At 39.4% G+C, this 14096-nt stretch overlaps 1 protein-coding gene across 14 annotated transcripts in view; it reads right to left on the reverse strand.

Moving 5' to 3' along the window:
- The window catches only part of LDB3 (LIM domain binding 3), a 123611-nt gene that overhangs the window by 81194 nt on the left and 28321 nt on the right, over positions 1 to 14096 (reverse strand). For all 14 annotated transcript variants that reach the window (XM_085229496.1, XM_085229505.1, XM_085229506.1 and 11 more), the window contains exon 3: positions 4915 to 5066. In XM_085229496.1, coding sequence (XP_085085622.1) covers positions 4915 to 5066 — 152 coding nt within the window. The remainder of the gene's footprint in view (positions 1 to 4914; positions 5067 to 14096) is intronic.

Here is a 14096-nt window from a genome sequence, read left to right on the forward strand (position 1 = left end):
GAAAAAGCAACTCATCACTTTCAAAAGTATTAAATGTTAGCTACTCCAAGATGGTAACTCATAGTCTTGTCCAGATACCAGCTTAACATTTGGAAACAAATGCTACCATCCTCACATGTCTGCGCATAGACACAACTGGGTATTCAATGAGATTCACCTCTATTTCAGAGCTCGTAATAATATATGTTAACTTTAAGCCAACTTTTTCTTTAATGCACTAAGCACACGATCTCATCAGAAGTTTGGGGAAGAAACCTTGGATATTGAGGATAAATGGCTCTAGAAATTTCCAGAGTTGAATTTCTAAGCAAAATAAGAATTAGTGTCACATCACATTCACCATTATTGTTGCTTTCCTTTTTTTCTATTAATGTGATTAAATTTTTTAATTTATGCATAGTATGACTAAGTAAGGCATGTAAGAATCTGACTACTCCACTATTCTTATCTTGCTCCCTGAAGGTAAGAAATCGTAGCATGGCCTGGCTTGAAAAGGACCACAAAGATCATCTGGCTTCAACTCCCTGCTACGTGCAGGGTCATCAACCACCAGACCAGGCTGCCCAGAGCCACATCCAGCCTGGCTTTGAATGCCTGTAGGGATGGGGCATCCACAACCTTCTAGGGCAACCCGTTCCAGTGCCTCAGCACCCTCTGTGTGAAAAACTTCCTCCTAATATCTAACCTAAACCTCCCCTGTCTCAGTTTAAGGTGCCAATCTCTTCTTCCCATTAATCTGTGATAGACACACAGAAACACATCTCCCCTATGCCAGTGGAGTCAGACTGGTCATTGGGAAGAATGTATCCACTGTGAGGGTGGTCAGACATTGGAACAGGTTTCCTAATGAGGTGGTTGATACCCTATGCTTGTTGGCATTCAAGAGCCATTTGGATAATGTCCTTACAACAGTTAACTCTTGAGCTGGTCAGGCATCTGGACTCAATAACTTTTGAAGGTCCCTTCCCACTGAAGTATTGTAGTCTATTTTAACTTGAGGTCTCCAAAATGCACTGTCCACATGGTCTAAGATCTGAGACCTCAGTGCAATTTAGACTAGAATTACTCAAGTGAGTATAGCATTGAATAATCAACACAGCATCAGCCTTGTTTTTTTTTTTTTATATGAAATTAAGAAAAAATTGGCTCAGTATGTAAATTCCCTGAGAAACATATTAGCTTTTTTAAATAATTTATGCAAAATTCAAGAAGGGAACAGGCTACTGTGGGTAGGAGGCAGGCATTCATATCCTTAGTCTAGACTGACACAGTAGCAACGGACTTGCTTCTGTATGTAGTAATTCAGAAATCTTACTGGAGTCTTGATATGGCTTTTGCTCCCCAAACTTTTAAGTGCTGCTATCCTAGCTATTGAGCTCCAAGTGGTACTCCTGAGCTGTGGAAGTATTGCTGCTGTCTCATCCAAGGAGCAGTCATTTGGCACCAGGTATTCAGTTTCCATAAAGACTACAGTAGAAAAGCAGCAATGGCCAGGAAGAAGTTAGCTACCCCAAGAATGGATTTCAGGATAGGCATTCACAAAGCAGAACACAAGCACTAGCAAATCAACACTAGCATTAGCATTCCTTTCAAAAAAAGGAAAAAAAGTCACATTTGCATGAGAACAGATTCTCCCTCTATACATAAGTCCCTGAATGAAAGCATTATTAGTCTAATGAATGTAATAAAATCATCCAAAAAAGAAAAAAAGGAGGAAAAGTTCCAAAACTATACTTTCGTTTTCTGTCTGTTTTTACTAATCACTTCCTACAGTGTTTTTTGGCAATGTTTCCAGTGATACTCCAACTAAACAATATTTTAGTCTGTGCTTTTGGGAGAATTGCCTATAGAAAGTTTACTCTTAAGCTGTAATATTTACCCTCTTCTAATTCTTGTTCAAGCATAAATCCAGCTTAAATCTGGTTCTGATTTAAAAATATGCCCATCAGCCCTACAACATGCACAGAATTGTTTACTATTCACGGCTTCAGACAAAAGAAAGCAGTTTATAATAACCTTTGAATTTCCTTGGCTTGCAGTTTGCTGTCACCACATACTTTATTTATGGTAGGCCTGAAATAAATATTACAGGATCAGCCATCTTTTGGTGCTGCACAAGAAAAGGAAAGCTATTAAATATTTACCATAAATCTCTCATAGCTTTGCAACCGATACTTCCCATTTCACTACTAAAAAGCATTATTTAGCTCTTGATTTGCCAGCAAAAGGCAGTCAATTGTGGCTGCCTGAATGCAAATTGTGCTTGCCCTGGAAGGGGGGGAGGGAATGTTGTGTCAATGCATACCAGTCTGCACCTTTTCCCTGCTCCTCTGCAGGGACTCATAGTGACACTAAAGCAGGCATCTTAGAGCGTCACAGGAATGCCTATGCCAGCAGAATGAGGCATGCTCATGTTACAGCATTTTCCAAAACTAAGTCAGTACATTTGGTGAATCCTCTCCAAGGAGGCTGATCAGATTCCTTGAGTTAAGATCAAATGAATACTGTGATACTCCAGTGAAACGTGTTGACAAATAATACCGTACTCATGAATTGTATTTGATGTGAATTTTGAAAAGAAACCCATTTGTATCAATTAAAAATAAATTTTGCATGCATTTCATTTTTTACCTGTGAACTGAATGCAGCAGAACAATAAGCAGATGGCCCAGTTTCTGTGGGACAGCCAGCCAGTTGAAGATGAACTTTGACTGGCCTGGGACTAAGATGCCTGAGGGCAGCTGTACAGCTCAAGTGACCGATCAGAAACAGATACTGTAAGATGACTGAGAACTAATCTCCAGTAAGGCACAAAAAAGATTAGAAGCAGTTTCTTTTTCCACAGCAGTTCATTAAAGAGTATGATCACAGCCTTCCACAGCATTGTCCAGCAGCACAGGAAGTGCATAGCAGGTTCTGGAGATCTAAGCAGCCAGAAATTGACAGTGAGCATTTGGAAAAAGCAGTATGTGACTGGAAGGCTGAACTCTGACTGCCTGATCAAACCTCTGGCACAGCTGTCAAGATCTCTATCCAAGGAATTCCATGATACTGACAAAGTTTTGTGAAGGTTCAGTGAAATCATAGCCTAGATAAGGTGATAAGAGGCAAATTTAACAGCAAGTTTGGGGAAGTGAGTGATCAGAAAACACTTGACACCTACCGCTTCCTTAATTCATAATGAGATACCTGCATGACAAACGCAGGCCAGCACTCCACACAAAACACTCACTGAAAAGCTATGGTAGTGTACATTGAGCAGGGCAAATTGATGGTACTTGAAGAAAAACTAAGTTTGTATAGCCAGAGAAGTGAAGACTCTTTGTTTAGAGTAGGACAGGACAAACAAGCATTCTTAATTCTTCCCTTCTGCTACATTTGATGTCTTGCAATTTGATATCCTGCACAAGTGCTGACACAATGCAAGTTTTTCTTGATAACCAAACAAAAACCACCAGTTCTTCACCCTGAAAAAGAAACTCCAAGGGGAATTTAAGTGTGATCATATAAGTGAGTAGCAGCAAACATTATCTGAACTGTCAGGTTATAAAAAATACTCATGAAACCTTCATGGTCAGGATCAATAAAAGGAAAGGCCATTGCTCTTGAGAGCCCGTAGCCATTAGATAAATAAAAAGCTTTTGGTCTCAGAATGCTTATGTCTAGATTTCATGTTCCATTGCTTTTCCCCTTGGGATTATAGACTAAACAAGCAAGTTCACTTTGATTCTAGAGCTGCAACAACAAAAATCAAGCCACAGGTCCTCTGGTAAGGAATTCAGGATCTTGAAATGATTTTTTTTTAGAGCCATGTGACTACTAGACATTAATGTCCAAGATCATCGAAATTTATGGCTTCAGTTTTCCTATCACTACAGCCAATTTCTAATGCACATATATGCCTTTTTAATTTGAAAGTATTCTATGTTTTCAGACTTTAATGTGTGTCAGATAATCGAGTGTCCCCTCTGAACAATCTGTACAGAAAGTAGATTTTTTTGTCCACTCCATCGCTAGTGACTGACCCAATATTTTGTTAACTGGTCTTTCTTTCGCCAATGCAATATTTTGTGAAATTGTTTTTATTGAGAGACCTTATCTACAGGTGAAACATAAGAATCCAATAGGAAAGCAAACAGAAGATCTACAATAAATTATCAGAAAGGATCTTCTTCAACCTGTACGTAACTCAAAACAATTTAGATCATTTTTCAAAAGATGCCATATGAATCTCCTTATCACTACTATTCATTAAATTAGACCAAAAATGCTGGAGTGGGTCACAGAATGAGAATTCAATTGCAAGCATCCAGGATAATATCCTATCTTTTTAAAATACTGTAAGGTCTCGGTAACTTCAAAAGACCACTTAACAGACTTCTATCACATTTCTGTGAGAAAGTCTCCCTGTACTGTGTTCAAATGTTTTCCTTTCCTGCACTGAAGCTATACCTTTTTTTTACCCTATCAAGTGTAATCTCAGAGGTGCCAAGCCATTAATAAAAATTCTCACTCTGGGAATGTCAGATTAAATCTATGTGATCAGAACACTTAAGATAGTTGTTTCTGGAACAGTCATTCATATATTAACCAAAATTGTGTGTGTGTTCACACGGGAATAAGTAAAAGAAACATCACTGTTGGACTTTAGGAGCCTCAATGAATAAGAATTATACCTGTATTCAGTGGGCTAAATGCAACACAGATTCATACAGCATATAAGCCATTGTGATATCTATAAAAATCCATGCTACTTGCTACAAGAATCACCACAGATTTTATCTGTCCACTTCATATCTATACGCTGGACACTTCAAATGAATCTAACAGGAAAAGATGAAACACATAGCCCTTAGTGATGGGTTTCATAGGAAACCCTTGGGAAAGCGAAGATTTTAAGTTATATAAACATACTTCTGAAGAGTGAGGCTCAGGTTGTAACTTGCTGACTTGATCTTGTTCTGAGCCTCTAAGTGAGTCATGCTGTCAGTATTGACTCCATCAATGGCCACCACAAGGTCCCCTTGATTCATCTGTGACTGTGCTGCCTTGCTGCCAGGAGTGATCTGTATGGGAAAGGAAAAGAAAAAAGTCTTAAGTCATTCCGTGCGTAGATTACTTCTACAGAACCTGTCCAGAATTGGAACACAATTTTCCTTAACTATTGCTGTATTTGTTAGCGCACAGGTAGAACAACAAAACTTATGGAAATTAAACAGATACACTTAACTCATATTTCTGCAAAGGTCAAAGGTAATGCCTACTTGTCATTATTTCCATTTTAAGGGGATAATCATAATTCATTTTGGGGTGGTATGTAGAGACATTACTCAGAACTGGAAAACTAAGAAGCCACCATCCGTTGCATGACTTCATTGTATTTTTCCTCCTAAAAGTCATTTTTCCCAAACTTATTCATTACGCTGTTCTGACAGAAAACTAATGTGTGTGAGGGACCTTGGACAAGTTTTGTTGCTCTATAGTGAGCTTTATAGAAAATTATTCTGCTTAACTTTAACCCACATAAAACTACAGCTCCCTTACTGATACACCACTAGTTATCCAAGAGAACCTCCACCAGCCTGTTGCACCTGACAATCCAAAAATAAAAGACAAATGCTTTTAGAAATAAGAAGCTAGAATACTCCAACTACAAATCCAACTACTGCAACAACAGTTCAGAAATTATGGGTCCTCACTATGTAATAACACTGTGTTAGCTCCAGATGCCCAGTGGAATGCAGCTTCTTCAAGCAAGCAGTATTCTCACCTATATTTAACATAGCCCTCTCAGGTGCATCTGGGTGGCATCAATACACTACAGTTATAACAATTAGAAAGATCAACACAGTGGAATGGTGACATAAGAGGTGTAATGACAAAGGAACTAGCACAATAGAAAGGTGTAACAAAGGAAAAGTGCTCACCCATATCCAAAGATCTAGGCTCACAAGAGTAACTTTACAAGGGAGGGATCTCCAGTCAGAGATCCTTCCCCAGTGGCAGTCAGCCCTTAAATGAGGTCTAAGAGAGGTGCAGCCAGGCTCCACCCCTTCTGGTCACACAGCTGAATTGCCTTCACCTGTGCTCCATGGCTGACCAGGTCCTTTCCCCAGGTGATCAATCAGTGCTTCAGCCCTTGACTCAACAGTTGCCATCCAACAGCCATCTATGAAATTTCACTCCATTATTGAACTCCAACTAGAGAAGAGCCTTCAGATACCTTCAGCCACCTTTCAATGAGCACATAGGATTTTTTCCTTTGTTCTCTGCACTCAGTATTTATAAGGTACAGATATAAGCTACAGATCTTTGCAAATGCTTTTAAGATACCCACTTCATTAATCTCCTCACTGAAAAAGAAATCAACACCACCACCACACCGAGGATAATACCAAGGAAACCACATCTGCAGTTGTCAACTCTTGTTCCTTCAGTATAGTAAGCATAAACCATGTCTGACTGCAAGGTGAAATTCCTATGTGCAACATTCCTATGTCCCTTTTCCAGGGTGAAACACACTGACTTATCTCAGTTTCTGATTCTTACTTCTTCCAGTTCACAATTTAGATGTTATAAAATATAAATAAACATACAGTAGTTAACTATAACTGACATAGATTAGAGACTAATTTTGAGGGAAGAGATAATCATACTGGTTTCACTTACTCTAGTGGGATATTTTCTGCCAAACATGTTTTTGGAAAACACTACCAAAATGATGTATTGATTAGAAAAGCCTATAAAACAAAAATTCCTGGGCAAATTTGAATTTTAACTATAGCCATTGCAAGAGCCTGCCTGAGGCTCAGAGCTACACAAGAGTTACAGAAATTATGTGAACATCACAATCATGGGTTATAAACCAGGGTTCCTTTATTTTAAAATGAAAGGAAAGGAATTCGTAGCCACATCTTCATCTAAGTTTAACAGTAGTAACCAACTGTGCTGGGTTCATTCATACAGTTCTACTGTTCTTGCTCCTATCTCACGAGCCAGCACAGCATTGATGTCACCCTCTAAAATTCAGTTTGTTCCAGTTTCATAGGCAGATGTGATAATCTATGCAAGACTACCAAGTTCAATATATTCAAAATATATTCAAAATCCAGTTCAATATATCATTCAGAATCATACCAGGAGATAATCACTACTTCCCCCATTCTTCCCATTGGCTAAGAAAGATGCCATGTAGATTACTTGTTTCCCTGTAGCTTTACACAGGAGAAACTGTTAAACTCTAAAAGTCTAATCTGCATGAAATATCCATATCCAAATACACAATTATTACTATTTTAGCTAGAAGGTAACAGACTACTCTGGGAAACTTCCAAGTGAATCCAGAGTGAGCAGTTACAGAGGACACTGAGAACCTTCAGGAATCACTGGGGACAAAATACCAGCATACACATAGAGATAAAGGAGAGCCAGATCTAAAGTGCTAAAGCACTTTCAAGACTATCGTGTTCCCATTTTTAAAGATCCAACAGAAAGGAATGGAATGCGAAGTGTTTATCTATTGGCATGCTTCTTAATCTGAAAATTCAGCTCTGATCAACCATTTATTTATTAAGTGGTTGCAGACAGATCAATGTTTTTGTGAAATCTTCAGGACTTATTTTCTATTTAAAATGTTCTTTTAAAATATTTTTGAAATGAACCATTAATGTTAATTAAACCTCAGGATTAGAGCAAAAATCCAGATCTATTTGTCCATACCATAAATTCTAGTTTACTGTCATCCCTGATTTTCCTCTAATAGAGCATTACAAAAGTAATACTGAATATATAAATACTGTCTAGTTAAAATACAGTTTTCATTTTGTCCACTAATGCTTTTGTCTTGAAATGTAAATAGGTAAAACCCAGACAGAGCTATTTTAGAAAACATTTGTAACAGTCTTAACTCATTTGCTCTAGATTATGGCACAGCTTCAGCTGCCTGGTTTTGCAAGGGTCACACAGTATTTGCCCCAGACTCAAGGTATAACTGTAGTATTTGTCAGTTGATTAGAAGTAAAATAATAATTAAAAAAAAAAAAAAGAAACCAGGATAACACTGACAGTGAGACCTAATTTTAATTGCGTATCTTTAGCACTCCAAGCTCAAGAACAGGCTGCAAGTTGGGAAGTAAAGTGTATTTCTCCTCTCTCAGAAAAGCACAAAAATGCTCAAACTCTCAGAAGTTTCCAACAAGATAGGCATCTGACTTCCAGTATACCCAGCTTAAAACCTTTGGGCAGACTAGTGGTATCACATTGTAAGGAGAGCTGTATACTGGGTAGATATATAGCACAACAGTGACAGCTGTGCCCAAAAAGATAAGTCTGCACTGGGTTCAGAGTAAGGACCACCTAGCAGGAGCTCTGGGAGCTGGAATACAAAGTGCAGCTGCTGCACCACATTGAGAACAAGATGTGCTCCCTTGCAATGCTACTCAGCTCCACTCCAAAATGGGAGAGACGGGATCAGGCAGCATTTCAATGGCTGAGTGTTAAAATCCTATCAACAATGCTTGTATAAACAGATAGATGGACATAGCTTCCCTACCACAAGGAATTCCTAATTTACTGACAGACGAAAATACATACAGAGCCCTACACAAGTGAGAAGGTGCTAATACAGCAGCTTGCAGCATTAGTCAGGACCTCTTCTTTTCCTAGGACTTCAGTTATGCCTGCCCTCTTCCTGACCCCAGCCCTCAAATCAACACGTTACACCTTCCCATTCTTATTTAAGAAAATGTCTCAACAGCACTAGAAATATGCTAAAGCACTGGAAATGAACACCCCTCCTCACCTCTGGATATGTACGGAAGAAGAAAATAAGAGGAAATGTTCAATTCCACAGTTCAGCTGAAATTCAGAGGCAGGACATAAGCTATCATTTACAGTGACTGTAGCACATACTTTTACAAGCAAAGGAATGGACAGACACTAAGAATCACTAGAAAATAAAGTCTGCAGAAAGCAGCATTTTAAGTCTCCCTCTTTTTACCACTGTTTTATATAGATGTTTCCAGCAAACCTTCACAGGCTTTTTAAGCGCTGAAGCTCACAGTGCCTGAGAGTGGCAGGAGAACCACCTCATTCCACATATAAAAGCATGACTCATTGGAAAAAGGAAAAATTGAAATCTCAGTGTGGGGCAGTTAACAGTGAAGTGATGAATATCCAAATGAATCCAATTAGTTATCGCCAGACCGTACATATCAGTTCCTCTTTCACCTACACTGTGAAAAAGTCAATTGAGGTATTTTATGTTTTGTTTCTTAAATGAGTACGTTTCCATCCTTATCCCTATAATAAGTACAATAACAAGTCCTAAGGAGAAAAAAAAAATCAATGGTTTTCTTACAAAGCAGAAAACAATTCTGGACAAGAAATGACAGCAAAGAAGTAAAATTCACTGAAGTGAATTTCCATCTGATGAATTACAATTTCACCTTACACATTGTCAGAAGGCATGAGACAGGAACAAAGACGTGGCCTAGGTAACTCATCCCATACAGTAAGCATCCCACTATCTTTGATGATTGCTTTTATACTTTTCAAGGCCAAATGGGAGACCTTAGCAAGACTGATTAATTGTAAAGAGGACCATAGTATACTGGAAAATTGAAGTTCCTGCAGATATGGATGTTCCATAGAGACGGATCACATCGAGGGCTGAGAGAGTTGGGGCTGTTCAGCCTAGAGAAGAGAAGGCTCTGAGGTGACCTGATAGTGTCCTTTCAATATCTAAAGTGGAGCTACAAGAAAGGAGGAGACAGACTCTTTAGCAGGGCCTATTGTGATAGAACAAGGGGAAATGGTATCAAGCTTAAAGAGGGTAGGTTTGTTATAGATATAAGGAAAAACTTTTACAGTGAGGGTGGTTAGGCACTGAAACAGGTTGTCTAGAGATGCAGATGCTCCATCCCTGGAGACTTTCAAGGCAAGGCTGGATAAGGCCCTGAACAACCTGATCTATTTGTGATGTCCCTGTTCATTGCAGAGGAGTTGGACTAGATGGCCCTCAGAAGTCACTTCCAATTCTAAGGATACTATGACCTGGCCCTGGGCTCCTTCCTAGCTGTAGATGTCCCTGTTCACTGCAGGGAAGCTGGACTAGATGGAATCATAGGTTCACCAAGGTTGGAAAAGACCTTTAAGATTATCCAGTCAAACTGTCCACCTATCAGCAATGTTTCTCAGTAAACCATGTCCCTCAGTACAACATCTAAACATTTCTTAGTGTCAGTGACACTACCACCTCTCCTCTGGGCATCCCATTCTAGCACCTAAGCATGCTCTCTCAGAGAAGCAGCATTTCCTAACATCCAACCTGAATATCCCAGGTGCAACTTGAGGCCATTCCCTCTAGTTCTATTGCTAGTAATGCAAGAGAAGAGGTCAACTCCCATCTCACTACAACCTCCTTTCAGGTCGTTGTAGAGAGTGATAAGATCACCCCTGAGCCTCCTCCTTTCCCAGCTGAAGAATCCCAGCTCCCTCAGCTGCTCACCATAAGTGCTCCAGATCCCTCACCAGCTTCACTGCCCTTCTCTGACCAAGCTCCGAGGACTCAATCTCTTTCTTGTAGTGAGGGGTCCAGAACTCAACACAGTACTCAAGGTGTGGCCTCACCAGGGCTGAGCAGAGGGATGATCACTTCTCTATTCCTGCTGGCAACACTATTGCTCATACAAGCCAGGATGCCATCGGCCTTCTTGACTACCTGGACACACTGCTGGCTCATGTCCAGATCAGCCAGTCCCCCAAGTCCATTTCCTCCACACAGTCTTTCAGCCACTCTATCCCAAGCCTGTAGTGTTGCCTGGGGTTGTTGTGGTCCAGTGCAGGAGCTGGCACTTAGTCTTGCTGAACTTCATCTCACAGGCCCCAGCCCAGAGACCCAGTCTGTCCAAATCGCTCTGTAGGGCCTTCCTATCCCCAGGCAGACTGACACTTTCTGCCAACTTAGTGTCATCTGCAAATTTATTGAGGGTGCACTCAATGCCCTCATCCAGATAATCAATAAAGATATTGAACAAGACAGATCTCAGTACTGATGCCTGGGTAACACCACTTGTGACCAATCACTAACTGGATTTAACTCCATTCACCGCCACTCTTTTGGCTCAGTCATCCAACCAGTTCTTTACCCAGCAAAGAGTGTATCTGTGCAAGCCATGGGCTGCCAGCTTCTCCAGAAGGATGGTGTGGGAGACAGTGTCAAAAGTTTTGCTGAAGTCTAGATGACCTTTAAAGGTCCCTTCCTACTCTAAGGATTCTATGATTCTGTGATATTGTGAATCAAGCCTAGAGAAAATGTCCTTTTTGCAGCTACCGTCTTCCCAAATAAAATGTCTTACTGCTTTCCAATATACTACGAGGCTTTTTAATAAAAGAAGGGTTTTTTTTAATTTGTTTTTAATAGGAGAGCAAAACCCACCTTAAATGAATGCTCAGGGGATCTGCAAAACATTCCATTGACATCTAGAAGGGTTTCTATTTATATTAAGTAAAGCTGAGCTGGCACGCTGCAGAGGCACACTCAAGTGGCCTCTCAGGCTAATGTTTCATCTCTAGTTAGGAGGGAAGGTTACAATACATGTGAGAACACTCAAAATAGCTTTAATCTACCTCTCTTGAATATAAGGAGCCACTGTATCAGAAGCACAAAAATTTTGTGGGACATCCAGTCAAATGCAGTTCAGAACACTATGGTCAAATCTGTACTGCAGCAGCAGAACTGCTATTAGAACTAGAGCCATCCAGTTTACCTCAGCCTTGGGGCATACCACAAGCATAGTGGAATGACACCTCCATAATCAACACTAAATATTTTCTTCCTGCTTAATACTACCACAAGGCTCCTCTAAGACCAAGAAAATACTCTTCTTATCAAGATAAATAGACCCAGGTGGTAAAATAAACCCAATGTAGAAGATTTTCAACTGGGAAGTAAAAGGAAAGTGATAGGCATTTTTTATGAGAAGAAAGCTTTGGGGGGGAGGGTATTTTGAGTGTAAAGACCTCTGTCCTCGGCTAGAACGAATTCCAGCCTTCACTCCTCTGTCCCAGCTTTACCTTTTCTGGTTGAAATGTTCTCTGTCTTTTGTTTAAATAAATAAATGGAAATGTTTTGGAGCTGAGTCTGTAAGAAGAATGACCAGTCTATGTACACCAAGTCTATGAATAATAATCAAATGTGGATGTAGCTTTTTAAAGGATGCGTTGGCATAGCCAGAAGACTACACAACTCTCTAAATCTTGTACGGTATTAGCATTAGTAATCTCTACTCTCCTACACTTCATTAAAAAACAGCTGTTGTACCCATTCAGTTTACCTTCATCATCATATATTGTGCCTTGATAGTGGTGCTACTGAGTTCTTTTTTGGTACCAGAGTTTAATATCCTTAACGCAAATTACATTTGAGAATATAGCTGAAGTACTGATGCTTCACCTTCTGGAGATTTCCACAGGACAACTCCCTGCAGCCAAGTTACACTAAGCTTTTGAGTGCTTGCAGGATCACAAATGCCAGTATTTCTTTCCCCCAAATGCCTCTTTTTCCCCTCTTTTTTTTTTTTTTTTTCAATTCAAATTCATTTTAGGGCAATTTTATAAGGTAAATGCTTATGAAGACAAATCTTACTTATCAATACACCCTTCAGATTTTTACTGCTTTCATCTTATTTCAATCTACATTCTGCATTTGGATCTCCTGATAGAAGTAATTTGTCTCTTCTACCCCTACAAGCATCAGCAAGAAACTGAAGGTTGTTTGTCTTTTCCCATTGGCCACTATGCTAAGATTTTCTTTTTAAGTTCATTCTGCTTAAGGCCTTTCACTGTATATAACCAAGACTATAATTTTGAAGGAGTTTTGATCTGCTCAACAGCAGTAAGGCCTCACTGAAAGGGCATCTGAGACAATACCGTGTGCATTCATTTGACATTTAGAGGCCTGCAGCCACTTCTGATATTAAACAGCTCAAAATAAAATAGCTTTTACTCTGAGCACATCCTGAGGCTGAAGCACAGTGTTTTAATCTGTAAGTGACTCTTCTGCTCCTGCGTGTTTCTAACTTAGGGTGCTTTGATGCAGGTTTACAGTTAACTGTTCTTTCTAAATGTATATTTATTGAGTTCATTTTGTTTCTGCCTGCCAGGCGAAGAATTCCTCCTCTGATCAATTAAGTACTAAAAGCAATTTGACATAGCAAATAGCAGTCCTGTCCCTAAATGAAAAACACGTAGCATTCAACTTCACGCTTTGCCTGCAGATACTGTAAGAGCAAAGAAAGGCACAAGAGAAGATGAAATGTAGCACATGTTCACAGGACAGACATTGAATCAGAACTAAATTTTTCATCAACTACAGTATGTCACTATTTTGTCTTCAAGGTTTTAGAGGCTGTTCAGTGTGAGCCTCTTCCAACTGAATTGCCCAGCCCTATCAGAATCAGCTACCTATCAAACAGTATTCTTATCTTCAAGAGTATTTTGCACCTGTGGCATTCATCTCTGTGAGAGAAACAAAAGCATAAGTTTCAGAAATCCAGAACGAAAGCAACTTAAATTTTCAAGTGAAAAATAATAAAAAAAACCCTAAGAACTGTACATAAGTTTCCCCCAAGGAAGTACAATGCAGATTTCTTTTGCCATATGCTGTGCCACATTTAGTGGCCAACGACATCCTGCCAGGTATCACAGCAGAGTCCTTGGAAAATAATGGAGATTTCAGGAAGAAAGAAGTTCTAAAGACTAAGGATGTTTATTTTACCCAACAAAATTTAATGGCTTAAGCTTTGCTCTAGCTTTCAATCAAGTAAAGATGCCAAAGATGTATTAATGTACTAGCACTGCCTGCAGCTAAAGGCTATTTCAAATTCAAAATAAAAATAAATTAGTAAGAGTATAATTTATTGAGAAAGAAACAGCACTTTTTGTTTAACCAGAATTGCAACAAGGGTAGATTCGGTGACCATAACAGATCACTTGTTTTCTCTTCTCCTCTAGTCATGATCAAGCTTATAATGAAACAGGCCAAGTAAGATCTGAAAGAGTGGCTTCTATATAATACAGGGTTTACAAGCTTGTTT

The sequence above is a fragment of the Meleagris gallopavo genome, chromosome 8 (genome assembly GCF_905368555.1).
Source record: "Meleagris gallopavo chromosome 8, MGAL_WU_HG_1.1, whole genome shotgun sequence".
Classification (NCBI taxonomy): Eukaryota; Metazoa; Chordata; class Aves; order Galliformes; family Phasianidae; genus Meleagris; species Meleagris gallopavo.